General features: G+C 35.5%; 2 protein-coding genes across 6 annotated transcripts; one reads left to right on the top strand and one right to left on the bottom strand.

Annotated features, from left to right (window-relative positions):
• Nucleotides 1–288: 288 nt before the first annotated feature.
• On the top strand, nt 289–16580 carry LOC110789093 (uncharacterized). Of its 5 annotated transcripts, none has more exons than XR_008930013.1 (8): nt 290–621; nt 7992–9856; nt 10247–10578; nt 13006–13065; nt 14527–14666; nt 15296–15381; nt 15830–15964; nt 16061–16580. XR_008930013.1 is itself a non-coding variant. In XM_021993741.2 (2 exons), the coding sequence occupies exon 2, from the start codon at nt 8192–8194 to the stop codon at nt 9884–9886; it is 1695 nt and encodes a 564-aa protein (XP_021849433.1). In that variant the 5' UTR covers nt 289–621; nt 7992–8191; the 3' UTR covers nt 9887–10042. The 5 variants fall into 5 exon arrangements, 1 of the variants encoding a protein (XP_021849433.1); XR_008930015.1 differs by lacking the exon at nt 13006–13065 and adding an exon at nt 12868–12944; XR_008930014.1 differs by lacking the exon at nt 13006–13065 and adding an exon at nt 12865–12944.
• On the bottom strand, nt 1565–5026 carry LOC110789083 (uncharacterized). The gene has a single exon (XM_056838910.1). It carries the CDS (start codon nt 4266–4268, stop codon nt 1689–1691), a length of 2580 nt encoding a protein of 859 aa, XP_056694888.1. The 5' UTR covers nt 4269–5026; the 3' UTR covers nt 1565–1688.
• Nucleotides 16581–16871: the final 291 nt, after the last annotated feature.

Genomic DNA, 16871 nt, shown 5'->3' with positions numbered 1-16871 from the left:
CGCGCGTGGTTTTACAGGCGGTCTTTCCTACACGCGCCTGTAAGGCGGTCCTACCGAAAAGTTGCTGTTTATAGTTGTAGATTGTTAATTAGTAGAAGCTTATTGTATATTGTGAGTTGTTAACGGTATATTATATAGTTGTTTACGTGTTATGAAAATACAATAATGACCATACATGTGGTCCACATTTGATGATATGTCACAGTACTTTAACCCCACATTTAATGGCATTTTCATAATAAAATCAGCAATTATTTACGAAAAATGTCATTTGATTGGAAATTTTTTCTAACCAATGAGATTAACTCGGGAAGGCTATGTGACTTCCTCCATCTCTCACCCTCACAAATCACAATTCCAAGAATGCAACGTCTTTGATCTCATTCTCAGTTTCTCTAATGTCCTGCTTGTCTGCTTCTGATTGCCTACTGCCGGCCTAGTGGCCTACTCGTCACTTGACTCGGCTAGACGGCTGCTCCCGGTCTCCGTACTCCGCGTCTCCACTCTCCGCCTGCTCGTACTGCTGCAGTGGCGCAGCCGCGCAGTGCTGCTGCTGCCTGTCTACTCGCTCTGCCACCGGTCGCCGCTCCGCCTCCGGTAGTCCGGTCTCCGTCGAGTAAGGTATTGTCTTCCTATTCTCTTATTCTCTTAGCTCTTAATTTTCAATTAATCAATTTATATTGTTTATCTTAATTAGGTTTTTTTTTTTTTTTTTTTTGTAAATTAAATTTTGGGTGATTGTAATTTCAATCATAGAATATAATTAATTTGTAGTGTATGGATTATTGAATGGTTGAACTTAATTGAATGCTTGATTAGTTGATTTTATTTGTAATATATTTGTTGGAAATATTAAAGAACCTTGATTAATATATTTTAGTGGTGATAATTTTGTTGCCTGATGATTTGAGTGGACTAATGGTGATAAAAAAAAATTAACTTGTGAAATTGGCCCAATAAAAATTTTAACTTGTGAAATTGTATCTTATGAACAAATTTATGATTTTGTTTATTGAAATTAGTAGGTAGCTTTTAAATATTTTGTCTAATGAAGTTGTATTAAATTTTGGACCCCATTTTATAATTCCTGGATCCGCCCTAGATGTTAACAGCAGGATGAATTCTTGATTGGCTTTAGGAACCAGGTCTTTTTCTTCTGCTTGATAATCTATGAATATTATCGCAATCAATTTTGTTGTGTAATTTGATGAAGTTACGAAGTAGTAGAAACACCTAGCTGATATTGTTAGATGGGTAGGACCGTAGGACAGAAATCATCATAAGTGCTTCATTTATGATTTGCATTTGTATGAACAAAAGTTATTTCTGAAAGCACTTCAAATCTTCAATCATCTCATACATATTATTCTATGTTGCTCAGATATTGGGGTGTCGTGTCCGACAAGGGATCGGAGGATCCGACACTCTAAATGTAATAAATTTCATACAAGGCCACTATATATTTGGGTGTCATGTCGTGTCGAAGTGTCGGATCCTCCGACACTGACACCCTCTGTCCAGTGCCGGGGCTATAATTACGGTATAACAATGGGGCCCTGTGCAATTTCTCAAAATGGGGCCCTTAATTCATTACTTTAATTAAAAAAATTCGATTTTTATCAAACGAAAAACCATCCTTACATAAATTTGTTGAAATGATAAAAATAACCCAAAAAACATTAATGAAATCACTTAAAAAGTGTAGCCCTCCTTGCATGTTTTGTAGCAAAATCATCAATAACAGACTCGACATTGACTTCGTCCAAAAGATCAGATTCAATAGCCATTAAAGCGAGCCCATTTAGTCTTTCTTGCGACATAGTTGTCCTTAAATACGACTTCAACAACTTCAACTTCGAAAAGCTTCGTTCTGCAGAAGCAACAGTAACGGGAATAGTTAATAGGATCCTGTATGCAATAGACACATTTGGGAAGCAATTAAATCGTTTTAAAAAATTTAATAAATCGATCGCTCCCATTTTCTCTTTGGGTATAAGCTCTCTAAATAATTTTAACTCAACAAATAAATCATTTCCACTAATATCAGATACCTCACCTTTCTTAAGAGCACCTTCAAAATGATAACAACAAGATTTGAGTTTAATGTCATCCATTGACTGCAACTTATCAGAATTGAACAAAAAACCAAAGATATTCTCATACGATTCATATTGTTCAAACCTTTTTTCCAAGGATGCAATAGCTTGATCCACAATGTATATAAAGTACTCAATTCTAAATGATTCCTCAGGAGATAATGATGTTTCTTCACCATCAATTTCATCAAATTGTCGTTTTCTACGTATTATACGCCTTTGAGGAAATACTGGGTCAATTCCAAGTTCAATAGCTAACTTTTTTGCAGTATCCATGGCATTTGAAAAACCATTATCTCTGTATTTTTTGAAAAAGGAAATCAACCCTTTTATCTCACTTATGGCAGTATCAATTAAAATGTCTTGTGACTGTAAATGTTTGCTTACAAAGTTCACAGCACACAAAATTTCATACCAAATGATTGTAGCAAGCAAAAATTCAAAACTACTAAGCTCATTTTTTGCTAAAGATCTAGCTTCACTTTGTAGTTTGTGGTCATTTTCAGCATCACCTACATCAGCTACTTCATATAATGCTTCACATATATCAGCAACTTGAAATCTTATTGCTTTAATACTTTCAACACGACTTTCCCATCGAGTGGCAGATAATGATTTAAGAGTTAAACCTTTCACATTTTCTTTTAAAATATGCCATCTCTTTGTAGAATTAGCAAATATGGTATAAATGCGTTGGACTATTCCGAAAAAGTCTCTTGCTTTTGATGAAGCATTTGCAATGTCACACAAAACTAAGTTAAGACTATGACAACCACATGGACTATAGAAAGCTCTAGGATTTATATCCAAGAGTCTCTTTTGTACACCTTGATGTTTACCTTTCATGTTAGACCCATTATCATATCCTTGACCCCTAACATTATCTATTTCAAGATCGTGAGCTTTCAACACATTTTCTAACACTTGAAAAAGTCCTAGACCAGTTGTATCATTAACTTGTAAGAACTCAATAAAAAATTCTTGAACTTTATAAGAATTTGAACATTCATCAACACACCTCAAAATTAAAGTCATTTGCTCTTGATGGCTAGCATCAGGTGTACAGTCCAACATCACAGAAAAATATTTTGCTTCTTTTACTTTCTTGATAATAGCATTTCTGATTTTAGAAGCAAGTAGGAGTATCAACTCATTTTGGATATCATGACTAAGATAATGATGATGAATCTTTCCACTATTGATACGATGAACATGCTCAATAATCACAGGATCAAACTCAGCCAACATTTCAATCAAACCTAAAAAATTCCCATTGCTACTTTCATATAACCTTTCGTTTGTTCCACGAAATGCGAGGTTATTTTTACCAAGATACTTCACAATGGCAATAATTCTAACGATTAAATTTTTCCAATGCTCCTTTTCTTTCCCAAATTGCTCTTGAGCAACTTTGTCAATTGTTTCATTATTTTGCAATCTATGTCTTAGTTCACACCAAATTGTCATATTCAAAACATGATCAACACTTGTTTCATGTTCTTTAAGTCTAACACAAACATGTGACCAATCATTATAGCCTTCATTAACTAAATTACCTTTTCCGATACCCTTTTTGAAAATTTTACAACAAAAACAAAATACTTTGTCAAGTTCTTTTGAATAAACAAGCCAATCTCTATCACAAGTTTCACCATTGGGCAAATATCTAGTATATAAAATAGAAGAGAATCTCCTAGACAATTTGTCTTTAGGGCCTTTCATTATGGTTAAGTCTCTTTTAGGACCATTGACTGCCAAAATGTCAATTGATTTATGATCAAGAGCTTCCCATATCCTTGGATCATATATATCAACAAAAACAGACTCATTTTCTTCAACATTTTGATTAATATTTTCTGAATTTTGTTCTACGTCTTGTGCAGAATCATCTAAATTATTCGAATTCACCCTATTAGTGTCATCATTCACAGCTTCTTGTTCAACATTCTCATTATCAACATTGTCATTAACACCATTCTCATTAACAACATTTTCAGCATTCTCACTATTAACATTATTTGAGTCTAGCAAATCAGAATTAACAACGTGTTCACTTGATTGGGGCTTCTTTAAAAAATACTTATCTAAAGCACCTCTTTGAGAAATTTCTAATTGTTCTTCTTTCCTTTTTTTAGTGCGTTTTTCATGTCCGGATGGATAATTTCGAACCATCTTAAATACAAAATAAAAATATAAACATTAAATAAATAAGATGGGAGAAAGGAAAAATATCACCAGAAACTCAGAAAGGCAAGGGTTGATGTGCAACAATCAGATTAATCGTCTGAGGTATGACTATATGTTTGATTGTTGATCGACTCGTTGATTTCCGGGATCTCTAAGCATAATCCATTTATCTACCTCTATACCAAAAAAATCAAAAATTTAAACAATCGAACAGTTAATTAAAATTTTATTATCGCAAATCAAAATCCAATGATTTCGCAAATCAAAATCGAATAATTTGATTAAAATAATTGGAAAAATTAAATTGAAAATACAATGAATGAGAGTATCAAAACTTACCAGAAATTAAAGGATGATGTTGATGTGAATGATTTTGTACTCCGTAGCAGTGCATATATAGGAAAATTAGGGTGAGAAATAACGGGTTGATTATCAATTTCAACATGATTTATTGATTTTTCCGTTGAGATTTGATAAAGATGAGAGTCAGTTGAAGGATATGAACGAAATTTGGGGAGGAATGGATGAATTTTTGTTTCCCAGAGACACAGTCAATTTCTCGTTCCCGTAATTGAAGGATGGTAATTTCCGAAAAAAAAAGAGATTTCAATTTGGGGAAGAACTGAAGAAGGATTTTGAAGGATTTGATTAACAAGATTTGAAGGATTTTGTTTGGGAACCAGGAACGACAACGGAAGGAATTAATTTGTTGCATTGTAATCTCCGAAATAAGATGCACTGAACTTTCCCGAAAAAAAATTAATTAAAAAAAGAAAGTACAGCTGTCACTTGACAAAGTGAGACAAAAGATAATTTCGCTGGGTTGGAATCGAACCCGGGACCTCTAGTGTATAGTCAGATTGCCTTAACCAATGCTCCAACTCAGTTTTTGTGTACAATAAACATACTATTTACACTATGTACGATTTTAAAATTTGGGGGCCCTGTTTCGTCGCTCACCCTGCGCCGCCCCAAAACCGGCCCTGCCTCTGTCAACCAAAGTGTCGAAGTAACATAGATATTATTTGTAGTGAACAATTTTAGAAGCTGCTGAAGACCTCATTTTTTGTAAGTCGTGATGTTGGAGATTAGTATTCAGGGACTTTGACCATTGAACCTGTAGGTCTAAATGTAGGTTAGATGTTATCAAAGACTGGGTAGCATAATTTATGAAATGGACAGTTTTTATTACAAAGACTTCTTCCAACTACTTTTGGTGTCCTTCTCCGCCATTTGGGTGGGGTGTGGTGTGGGGTTGGGGGTTGGGGGTATTGTGCTTGAGCTAAGTGGCCAGTTTATGATGGCATGTTGACCATAACTGAGGTCAACTTTTTGTTGTAGTTGGGAATTTAGAAGTTTCGGGAGTATGCGGTTTTCAGTATCCAGTGAATAATCCAATCTTTCATTGAGAGTCTATCCGCTTTGTGGACATACTCCTGTTGTCCAAAGGAAATGAGAATAATTGTTATATCATTATGTTCATTAGTGAGCAGATAATGTATCTGCAGCAATTGTTTGCTATGAGAGATGTCCTTATTTATTCTTGGTGGACATATCATCTTGACAGTTCACACAAAAAACACAAACTACATACTCTAAATCTACAAACAACATGAACCAAAAGGTGTAATTCGTATACAACTCATGAATACACTCCAAAATTGCTTTCTGAAACAATATGGAAAACTGTGAACATCATATGAACCATAGATTGCTTGGGTTTAACTAGTTTGGTTTTCAACAAAATGAGAGGACTAGTTTTGTTACTTTTTAAAAGCACTCTAGACAAGTAATCCCTCTTATATTTGAGTTTATTGATAGTTTGATTCAAAGTACATGTTCTTTTAAATGGAGTAAATTTTTTAAATGAATTTGAGTTTTCCTTAACACCACCAAAACAAAATTACATGCTAAAGAAAGTATAAGTGGAACAGTGACAACATATATTAGCCATTGGAAACTAATTACACCTGACATCATTCACTAGGATCTTCTGTCAGTGATCATAACAAAGATGGATTTTTAAGATAGTGGCATATGGTGTAACCTCTGCGTCCTTTCTTTATCCCTATGTCGGTATAAAGATAAAAATACGATATAACTCAAACTACGATACGTGTATAAGTAGCTACATAATATGTGACACTTCATCAATGACTACTTTGGTATGTCCGTATGTGCAAACAATGACACTATACTCATCGGACATTTAAATTCCATATTGTCCTATTTTAAGTGATCCAATGGGTAAATGCAGCTATCAATATACTTCTTCTGTTCTTTTTTAATGACACAATTATTTAGGCGCGTTTGTCAATGCACAATTTCAAACATTAATATCTTCCATTACGGATAAGAAAAAATTATAAAAAGTTGATATTTAAAAAATATTTATTGAGACGAATCTAATAAGACCCCACATGACTATATTTTTTCTTATGCATAAATCACAAAATGAAGTCAAACGAGCTTGTGTGAATAGTGTCAAAAACCCAATTGTGTCATGTAAATAAGAACAGAGGAAGTAGCTTACAACTCTTACCTTCAGCCAACTAGAAATCAACTTTCCAGATCTAATTAGCAAAAAACAAGTGGGATTGCGTCATAGCCATGGTGTAAAAACTCGCCCCAGTTAAGTCGTATCGCCCGAGTTAACTAGGTTTTGGAGGCTGGCGATACGAGTATCCCGAGTTGTAAAGGTGTTTTTAAAGACTGCGAGATCTCGGCCGGTTCAACCGATCTGAACGAATGTTGTCCGCATTAAACGTTATTAACCTCACATCTACTCGGTTTTCAGCCGAATTCCCCATGTTTTCGACAAAAAGATAGAGAAAAAGGAAGGAAATGGAGAAACTCCATTGAAATAGAGTAGAGAACTCCAGTTTCAGATTTAAAACAAGAGAGGAGAGAGAAGGTAGACAAAGGAATTCATTTAATTATGTCACGTATACGGTTTAGGGAGGGGGACTAGGGTAGGTAGTGAGTGGGGCTGACATGGGGCTGTTTTTTCAAATTTCAAATTCCTACGCGACAACTGTGACACGGTCCGCGACTAACGCATCATTTCCGTTACCGAGACTCCGTGACCATGACTGATACCGCATTTTTTATCTATGGTCATAGCTTACTGAAAAATCAGATTTGTTGCTTAATAGCTTAGCTGAAAAATCAGATTTTTACTGTGGAGTCCTTTCAGATGGTTCTTTGTCTTCTGATTTGATGTGGGACAGTGTCGCCCTTTTTGGTGGCATTATGTGCGGGTGGGACTTTCAAGGATTACTCAGTTTGGGAGGTTCAAAGGAAATGGTTTAATCTGTAATTTGTCTTTAAAGGAGAACTTGTTCTCTTATATTTGTAATCCTTTTCAAAGGTGTTACTATAATACTTTTCTCTTTTAAAAAAAAGAACATTTATATGAAGTGGTAGTAAGACTAGTAACCTGTCAATGCATGATGCAACTATTACTATTTAAATCATACCAAAATCTGTTATTATCAAGTGGGGTATATAAACATTTTTATAACCCGTAGCCATTTTGTCGCAAAGGGATTGAGTCTCTGAATATGGCTTTGGTTTGACGACCACAATGGTGTTGTTAATTTGTTATGCTGAAAATGCTGTTTGTTATTGAGGCTCATTTATATCTTTGGATTTTGGGACATACAATTAAATTCTTATTCTGTTTTTCTAATATGGCTATTTTCACAGATAAATTTTTTTCAACTCCTGTACCTGGAAGGAAACAAGATTTTCTAGTGGCAGACACCACGACAAGAGGGATTCCAAGTCATCCAGCCACATCAAGAAGAATTTTCTAGTGGCAGATTTTCTAGCTGATTTTTCTGTGAATTTGGTTTTCTAGTTATCAGTGAAATTTAGGATTTTTAGTTGAAGTTGTGATTGGAAACATGTTGGGTCGTTCTCCCCTTTTGAGGGCTGGGAGTTTGCGGCCGGAAAACTTGGGCCAACATGCTCTAGCTATGATTGGAAATGTGTGTTTCAGTATCTTTGTTGTTGGGGTTTTGATTTTCACCATTATTGCTGCGACTTATGAACCCGAGGATCCCCTTTTCCACCCGTCTGATAAGATATCCACCTTCCTTACCTCGAACTCGAATGCTACGTTTGAGTCAGATAATACAGTCATAAAGACTGGGGAAGATTTCATGGCGGCGAATCAGACTGCTTTTAACACTTTTATAAACATCACTGATGTAGCTGATAATGCTGAGATTGCGGCTAGTACGGGTTCTGATTGTGGGGATGAGGTTGGTAAACCTATTGACTGTAAGGACCCGGAAGTTTTCCATACTATGATGAGAGCTGCTATTGAGAAGTTTAAGGACATCCATTTTTACCGATTTGGGAAGCCGGTCCGTGGTTTGGATGATAATACTTGTGATATGGCGTGGCGGTTTAGACCTAAAGAAGGGAAGACTGCCTCACTTTATAAAGATTATCGGAGATTTGTGATCTCCAAGGCAGAGAATTGTTCTTTGAGTGTGACTGATGTAGGTGAGTACCACAGTGGTGTTAATGCGAGGAAGAGGAAGCCAAAGAAGCAAGCTGTGTTTGAGAAAGAAGGCCAACAAGGTGAAGTGGCTTCCTTGCCGGTTGTTGGGGAGATGGTTAATGATAGTCTTCCTGTTGTTGAATCAGAAGCCGCATTTAAGAATGGGAAATACTTGTACTATGCTGGGGGTGGAGATCGGTGTAAGAGCATGAATCACTACCTCTGGAGTTTCTTGTGTGCACTTGGTGAAGCTCAGTATTTGAACCGTACATTGATCATGGACTTGAGCATTTGTCTATCATCTATGTACACAAAGACGGGTCAAAATGAGGAAGGAAAGGATTTTCGATTTTATTTTGATTTTGAGCATTTGAAAGAGGAAGCCTCAGTATTGGACCAACTCCAATTTTGGACAGATTGGAATAAGTGGCAGAGGAATGATAGACTGAGTCTTCATCTTGTGGAAGATTTTAAGGTTTCACCAGTGAAACTCAAGGATCTGAAAGATACTCTAGTCATCAGAAAGTTTGGAACCGTTGAGCCGGATAATTACTGGTATCGTGTGTGTGAAGGAGAGGCAGAATCTGTTATCCAGAGACCGTGGCACATGTTATGGAAGTCAAGAAGGTTGATGGACATAGTCTCTGCAATTGCATCGAGGTTAAACTGGGACTATGATTCTGTTCATATTGTAAGAGGGGAGAAAACACTGAACAAAGAACTCTGGCCTAATCTTGACAGGGATACCTCACCTGATTCTCTTCTTACAACACTAAAGGACAAGATTGAAGAAGGAAGAAACCTCTATATTGGTACAAACGAGCCTGACAAGTCATTCTTTGACCCCTTGAAAGACAAGTACACAACCCATTTTCTAGATGAATACAAGGATCTATGGGAAGAAAACAGTGAGTGGTCTTCTGAGACAACGAAGCTCAACAATGGGGCTCCTGTTGAATTCGATGGGTACATGAGGATATCAGTTGACACAGAAGTGTTTTTGAGAGGGAAAAAGCAGCTCGAGACCTTCAATGACCTTACTAGTGATTGCAAAGATGGGGTAAACACTTGCAGTACTTCCTCTAGTTAGTCTTAATATAATGTTCTTAGAAAGTCTCATTTGTTTAGTTGATGCCTTCGTCCACTTATTATGGTAAAATAACTCTCATATCCTTTGTTAGTTTTGTCCTTTTATTTTATGAGAATTACTTTTTTTTCAATATAGAAGTATCTAGCACTGATGTTACTTTGTGGTTTCTGCCTCTTTACTTGTTCTTCTACAAAACTTGTCACAATTTTGAATTGTTAGTGCTGATGTTTTTAACATTTGGTTGAAACTTAATGTAAACTTTCAAGAAAATAATCACTCAATAAAGAAAGATGATACACATACACAGCGTGTATGTGGGTTCCCACATACACCTCCACTTACAGCGCGACATTTTGTCAGGCGGGAAGTTTGGCGCTGCTATTTCACGAATTCTTTTGCCGCCTTGAGAATTTGGGAAAAGGGGAAGAACTCTAAACCCTAAATTTGTTCCCTCACAAGCTCACCGTCGAGCCACACCACCAATTGTCCTCGATGCTTGATTTCATTTATAAAGATTATGGGATCTTGTTTCGGAGCCGGAATGCTAGGTCAGGACGGTGTCGCTTCGACTTCTCAGTCGCCGGGGATGGAGGCATTTAGGGCGGATGTGTGAATCTTGTTGGCTTGGCTTCAAATCGGCACGGTAGAGTCAGAGAACTGAAGGTTGAACAGCAATAGAGGATTTAGCAGAGGTATTTACTTGTTCCAATTTGATGTTGATGCTATCTTATGGGCTTGTAGCCAAAATCAATTACAAATTTCCGGTCGTATGGGGTCGATGTTTGTGATCCTGTTCATCTCTTCTCATCTATCTTCAATTTGATTTTTTCAATTTCAGTTTCCGATCGTATAAATCTATTGTTGGATTTTTGGAATTTGATTTGGTTTTAGATTGTTGGAATTTTGCGGATTTGGGATATTGTTTAATCTTGTTTTGTAATGTGGGCAATTAGGTTAGTTTTTAATTTTTATTTTCTTAGGAGAATTTGAAGTGCTGATTGAGGTTTTCTTTTATTTTTGGTTATTTTGTGTAGATTTCATTTTTAAGGTTTCTCAGTTCTGGTTTATTCGATTAAAATGTGTCAATTAGTGATAATCTGGTGATTTTGGGTTAGGTTTTAACTGATTTTTTTGGGAAATTCGATGTGGGTGGTTGTGCTTTCTAGTTCATATTGGTTATATTTCACCTTGAATTCATCATGACATTCATGTTGCTTGCCTTAGTTCTTCTTTTTCTTGTAATTTTGATCTCATTTGATTAGACTGAGCTAAAGTCAGTTGAGATAAGTGTATTGTAGGTGAAAAGAACACACCATTTGCCCTCATGATGAGACAGCAAACGATTAGTAATGGTTGGAATATACAGGATCACTGAAATATGGAGCTTATGGAGATTTTTATGGTAGACCCGAGGAAGGATGGGGGAGTAAAGTTATTGGGATGGGAATCGAACGGATCAGTGTAATATTATTATGGTTTTTTGGTTGATGTGGAAGAATATAGTTTGGGTTGGAGGAAGAACCTGATAGAATGGAATATTGGAGTGTAACAATGGATGGCAAAGAGTAAAGGATAAGTGACACAATTAGTGTAAAACTCTAAACATTTATGGAAGCAGCATCTTAATTCGCTTGATATTGCACCAATATTCCAGATTAGTAGATTGGCTGCAAAAAATGATGGAGCTAGTCTCAACTTGTATATAGTGGAATCCTCTGATGCATGGAAACTCCCATGACTTTTTGATTGGATTGGAAACTTGAAGAAATTGTCGGGATATCCTTTCTCAAAATAAATTTCAAGTCGCTCCCTTCACAAAAAATTTTAAGTCCGATAATAATTGTTTCTTCCTAATAGTCTTCACTAAACAAAAACCAACTCCAATACCTTGGCTTCGTTACATATGTATTTTTGCTAATAACAGACAATAACTAAGATGTCTAGGTAAATTTATTGTTTTACTACGTAGTTTGCACTGTTTAGTTTTCTCGTTATTTGGAAATCATAATTTCACGTTTCCCTGCGTTTATGGTTTGAGTTCCTTGGTTCCGTGTTTGTGCAACATACGTGGCATATCAAGTGATATCCAATAAATTGCTTTTGATATGCTGGTTCTGGAAAATTGGATTCATCAATGCGTCCAATGGCGATCTTAGTAAAGTCCTGTATCGCTGTCAGTTTTGAATCCCTTGGATTTATTAGTAGTTTAGTCAAAAATACCGATCTCTGAATGTGAAATTACGAGTGATAAAATGCAGAAGCATCCATAAGGTAGTAGAACTAATGAACTATATTATTCTTTAATCCATGATATGGTGTGTGCCTTTGCCCAAGGAATTCTGGTTTATTGGTTGGGTTCATAGAGTTCATTTCTGTTGGTGGTTTAGTAACCATCTATTTGTTCCAATGGGTATTGTTCCACCGGTAGTGGAAACTTGAACTTCTAGAATCTAATAAGGTATATGATTGTTCTGTTGGATGGGATAGATGCACATTGACGTTTTCTTTTAGATTACGGTTGGTTGGCGAGGGACTGTGGGAGTAGAATTTTTGAACAGAAACATAATGCTGAGGAAGCCAGGAACTAGTTGAAAACATGTTTTTGAAGGTTGTGTACTTTGCATTCTGTCGACAAGCAGGCTTAGACAGAGTAGTTTTGTGTGGAAATGTGTAGGACGTAAGTGCATAGTTGTCTTTAAATACACTACTAATTGCTATTAGTCCTGCCAAAAAGGCCAAGCACTTGGCTGCCCCGCATTACATAAGTACTTGCTATGGAGCAAATTGAAATGTTGAATACGTATTGATCCCCATATCTCTTCTCAGTTCTCAGCATCAGCTTCACTTTTTTTATCACTTGTGTGTCGGATGTGTTATTTTGTGAAGGTAATATCAAATTCTTTTCAACGTTTTTATTGTTTTAGCTTTTTAGGGTATTGTGCTAATAGATTGTCCATTATCTTTCATCTTTGCTTTAGTAGGAACATATTGAGGTCATTGTTTATGTTCAACATGCCTATGGGTTACAGATTTTGGGTAACCAGAACCACTTTATGATGTGAGTCATATTTGCGACTTTTGTTGCTGATCTTGTTTTGTTATCCTTTTGCCATTTACAGATAAGATATGACCATTATCGGTCCAATGAGCCTTAAATGTGCATAACTATACCAAACTAGGTGAGATTGAGTCTTAAAATCATAAAACTAAGAATATTAAACATAAATAGGTTCATTGTTTAGGTTCATTATTAAAAGTTGGGAGCAAAAATAAGTCATTTTAGTCAAAATATGACCTTTAATCATCAAACAAGCCTTAAATGTGCAGAACTAGACCAAATCAGGTGAGATTGAGTCTAAAAATCATAAAACTTAGAATATTAAACATAAATAGATTTATTATTTAAGTTCATTATTAAAACTGGGAGCAAAATAAGTCATTTTAGTCAAAATATGACCTATAATGATCAAACGAGTCTTAAATATGCATAACTTGACCAAAGTAGGTGAGAACAAGTCTTAGATACATTCAGCTAAGTCTAATATACATGTAAGGGTGAAAATTACTTATTTAGGTTCATTAGTTGAAAGTTGGGAGCGAAATAAGTCATTTTAGTCAAAATATGACCTATAATGAACAAACAAGCCTTAAACGTAGTCTTAAACGTGTATAACTTTACCAATGGAGATGAGAATGAGTCTTAGAAACGTAAAAATATGTCTAATAAACAAATACGGAGTTAAAATACTTACTTAGGGTCATTAGTTGAAAGTTGGGAACGAAACAAGCCATTTTAGTCAAAATATGACCTATAATGAACAAACGAGTCTTAAATGTGCATAACTTGACCAAAGTAGGTGAGAATGATTCTTAGAAACATTAAACTAAATCTAATAAACATGTAATGATGTAAGGGTTTAAAATACTTATTTTGGTTCATTAGTTGAAAGTTAGGACCGAAATAAGCTATTTTAGTCAAAAGATGACCTGTAATGATCAAACGAGCCTTAAATGTCTATAACTTGACCAAAGTAGGTGAGTATGAGTTTTAAAAACATTAAAATAAATATAATAACATGTAAGGGTTTAAAATACTTATTTAGGTTCATTAGTTAAAAGTTGGAAGCGAAATAAGCCATTTTAGTTAAAATATAACCTATAATGATCAAGCGGGCCTTAAATGTGCATAACTTGACCAAAGTAGGTGAGTATGAGTCTTAGAAACATCAAAATAAGTCTAATAAACATGGAAAAGGGTTTAAAATATTTATTTAGGTTCATTAGTTTAATGTTGGGATCGAAATAAGTCATTTTAGTCAATATATGACCTATAATGATCAAACGAGCTTTAAATTTGCATAATTTGACCAAAGTAGGTGAGTATGAGTCTTAGAAACGTAAAACTAATTATATTAAACATGTAACGGGTTTAAAATACTTATTTTATTCATTAATTGAAAGTTGGGAGCGGAATAAGCCATTTTTGTCATCATAAAAAAATTCTGATGGTTTATAATTTACAGTTCATAGATCGAGCTTTTCATTTGAGGATTTTTCGTGTTCTTTTCATGGTAATTCCTGATTGGTTATTGAAGTTGTTGAAATTTGACAATTGGATTGTTTTTGTTTGAGAATTGCAGAGAGGGGATCACGGCGGGCAATTGAGTACATCAAGTAGCTTGGTTGAGATGGAATGGAGAAGCTGTTGGAGGATTCAGTACTTTGTAGGGTTCGGGCGAAACGGGGTTGTGCCACCCATCCTCATAGCATTGCCGAGAGGGTGAGATATTAACCAAACATTAATACCAAATTAATCAGTAATGAGCAACACTTGCGGTCTTGCGTCCATTTTTTACGCAAGCCACTTTTGACATTGACTTACTCAAAGAAGAAGTGAAGAATTAAATGGTGGAGTGCCTGATTGAAAAGTGGCTATTAATTCGGGTTGTGTTATCTGGGGAAGACGGTGTATGTAATCGTTTACTATAATCTTTTGATTATAGTTCCTCAAATTTGCTGAGACTGCACATTTTCAGCGTTTCTGTCAAGCAAAAGTTGTTAAGATATTATTGCTTAAGTCCATGAGGGTTTTTCTGATCAGCTATTGAACCTAACCCGTATTCCACAAAGGATTTCTTCCGGAGGTCAGCCTTTTCTTTTTTGGATATGGATCCTTGAATTAGAACCTCAGTTTGCATACAACCCACTACGTCAAACTTTTTGGCTGACCATCCATTTTAAACATGCCACCAACATCATAAATGTTGAAACTTTTCTCAGAGATACTTAAGATAGAACCTGTGGTTGTTTTTTCAGCATCTAGACTTGAAGAACGGTAAATTGTAATGCTTTAATAATTAATAGTGTAACTTGTGCACTTGAACTTCTGTTAATCATTCACTGCTTCAGGTACTAAAAGATGCAAAAAGCTTTCTTCTTGGAAACATCTACAAGTCTATAAGTGAAAATGAAAAATATGCACTCGTCAAACAAAGGTATTGCAAATTCTTTTATGTTAAAATGGAATTTATGTATACATTGCCCCTCATAAAATGAAAAACTTCGAGTCAAATGTGCATTGATATTGAAGTACACGGGTTACCATTGACAAGTAAGACCGAAAATGGTGTTATGCAGTTTGCTATTTACTTGTATCTGAGGTGCTATACTGCTATCTTCTTAGCATCATTTTGATTATCTACTTCTTTTATGCTCTATATTGTATTCTTGTTTACTTCATTGTAACATCCTATCCACCTTTTGCAACTATTTGTAAACAACCAATTCTAGAAGAAATCAAGCCTTGATTAGAAATAGATGACATAAATTTTTCCATAAGCTACTGATGCATTTTCAGCAATATAGTATGTTTGCCCGACACTGAGAGAACTCCCCTTGATTTTATTTGGATAATCCATTTCTGAAAATAAAATTCTCTTTCAGAAGAAGTGATAGATGAGGATGTAGTCCATGCAAGGGTTCCTTTTATTGCTCGAAAACAACAACGTTTTGCAGTCAAAGCTGGAATTGATGGGCTGCTTGATGTTGCAAGGAGGACATTTTGTGATACTAGTGAAGGTATTACCTGCCTTATTTGAATGGAAAACCTTATTTATGTGACTCGAGGAATTTCTTCCATGTTTTGACCATTTAAATCTGCCCATGTCCTTTCAGCAATACATAAGTTCACAAACACGTATCGTGAAGGTTTTAGTCTGCCAAACCTAAAACTTCTTTTCAACAACAGACAAGGGTTTTACTTCAGCATCCCTTCAGAAAGATGTTCATGGAAAGCTTCCTAGCATGTTCATTCAGGTTCTGCATTGAAGCTTTTGACTTTATATTGTGATTGTACACAGCTACCTTTTCTGTGACTTTTAGAAGCAGGTTGTGAAACATGGAAAGTTGGAAATAATCTACACTGCTCTACCTTGGAACGTGCATCTGTGAGTATCATCTTGATTGAGAAAATATCCTTACAGTCCATTTTTTTTCTTTAGCAGAAGAACAATAATATGTGTATTGTGAAATGCTTTTTACTCCGGGGCCAGTCTATTAGAAATGCATGTGAAGAGTATACTGCTTGTAACCCCATTTGCGTATATAGTTCGTTTTACCTCTTCTTTTTTTAGGTTCAAAATTTGTGTAGCTTGAGGTTTCTATATAGAAAGAGAAAATTATTGAGTGGCTTGAACTATGGGTCCCTCACTAGAGACATCACTTACTTCATAGTATAAGCATGGCAAATTACTACCTGGTTAATGTGGATAACTTCCTCATAGATGCTAAGTTTAAGATATAACTAGGTTGTTTAGGGTACTAAATGAGTTTTAGATGATGGCATAAATAGTGATGTAAGTCATGCAAACATAAATCAAAGGTTGCTATAGTTTATTGCCTTCTTAATCAAGTCAGTCTTGCTAAACTTGCCCGTGCATTGTGGAGCAGTCTGGCAGTTTTTTTGGTTGCTATATCAGGTATTTTA

This window comes from Spinacia oleracea, chromosome 3 (genome assembly GCF_020520425.1).
Source record: "Spinacia oleracea cultivar Varoflay chromosome 3, BTI_SOV_V1, whole genome shotgun sequence".
NCBI lineage: Eukaryota > Viridiplantae > Streptophyta > Magnoliopsida > Caryophyllales > Amaranthaceae > Spinacia > Spinacia oleracea.
This window is presented reverse-complemented; position numbering and strand designations above follow the sequence as displayed.

Bases quoted from the DNA above. Each gene is read 5' to 3' on its own strand.
- LOC110789093 (XM_021993741.2), top strand. From the start codon at position 8,192: ATGTTGGGTCGTTCTCCCCTTTTGAGGGCTGGGAGTTTGCGGCCGGAA.
- LOC110789083 (XM_056838910.1), bottom strand. From the start codon at position 4,268: ATGGTTCGAAATTATCCATCCGGACATGAAAAACGCACTAAAAAAAGG.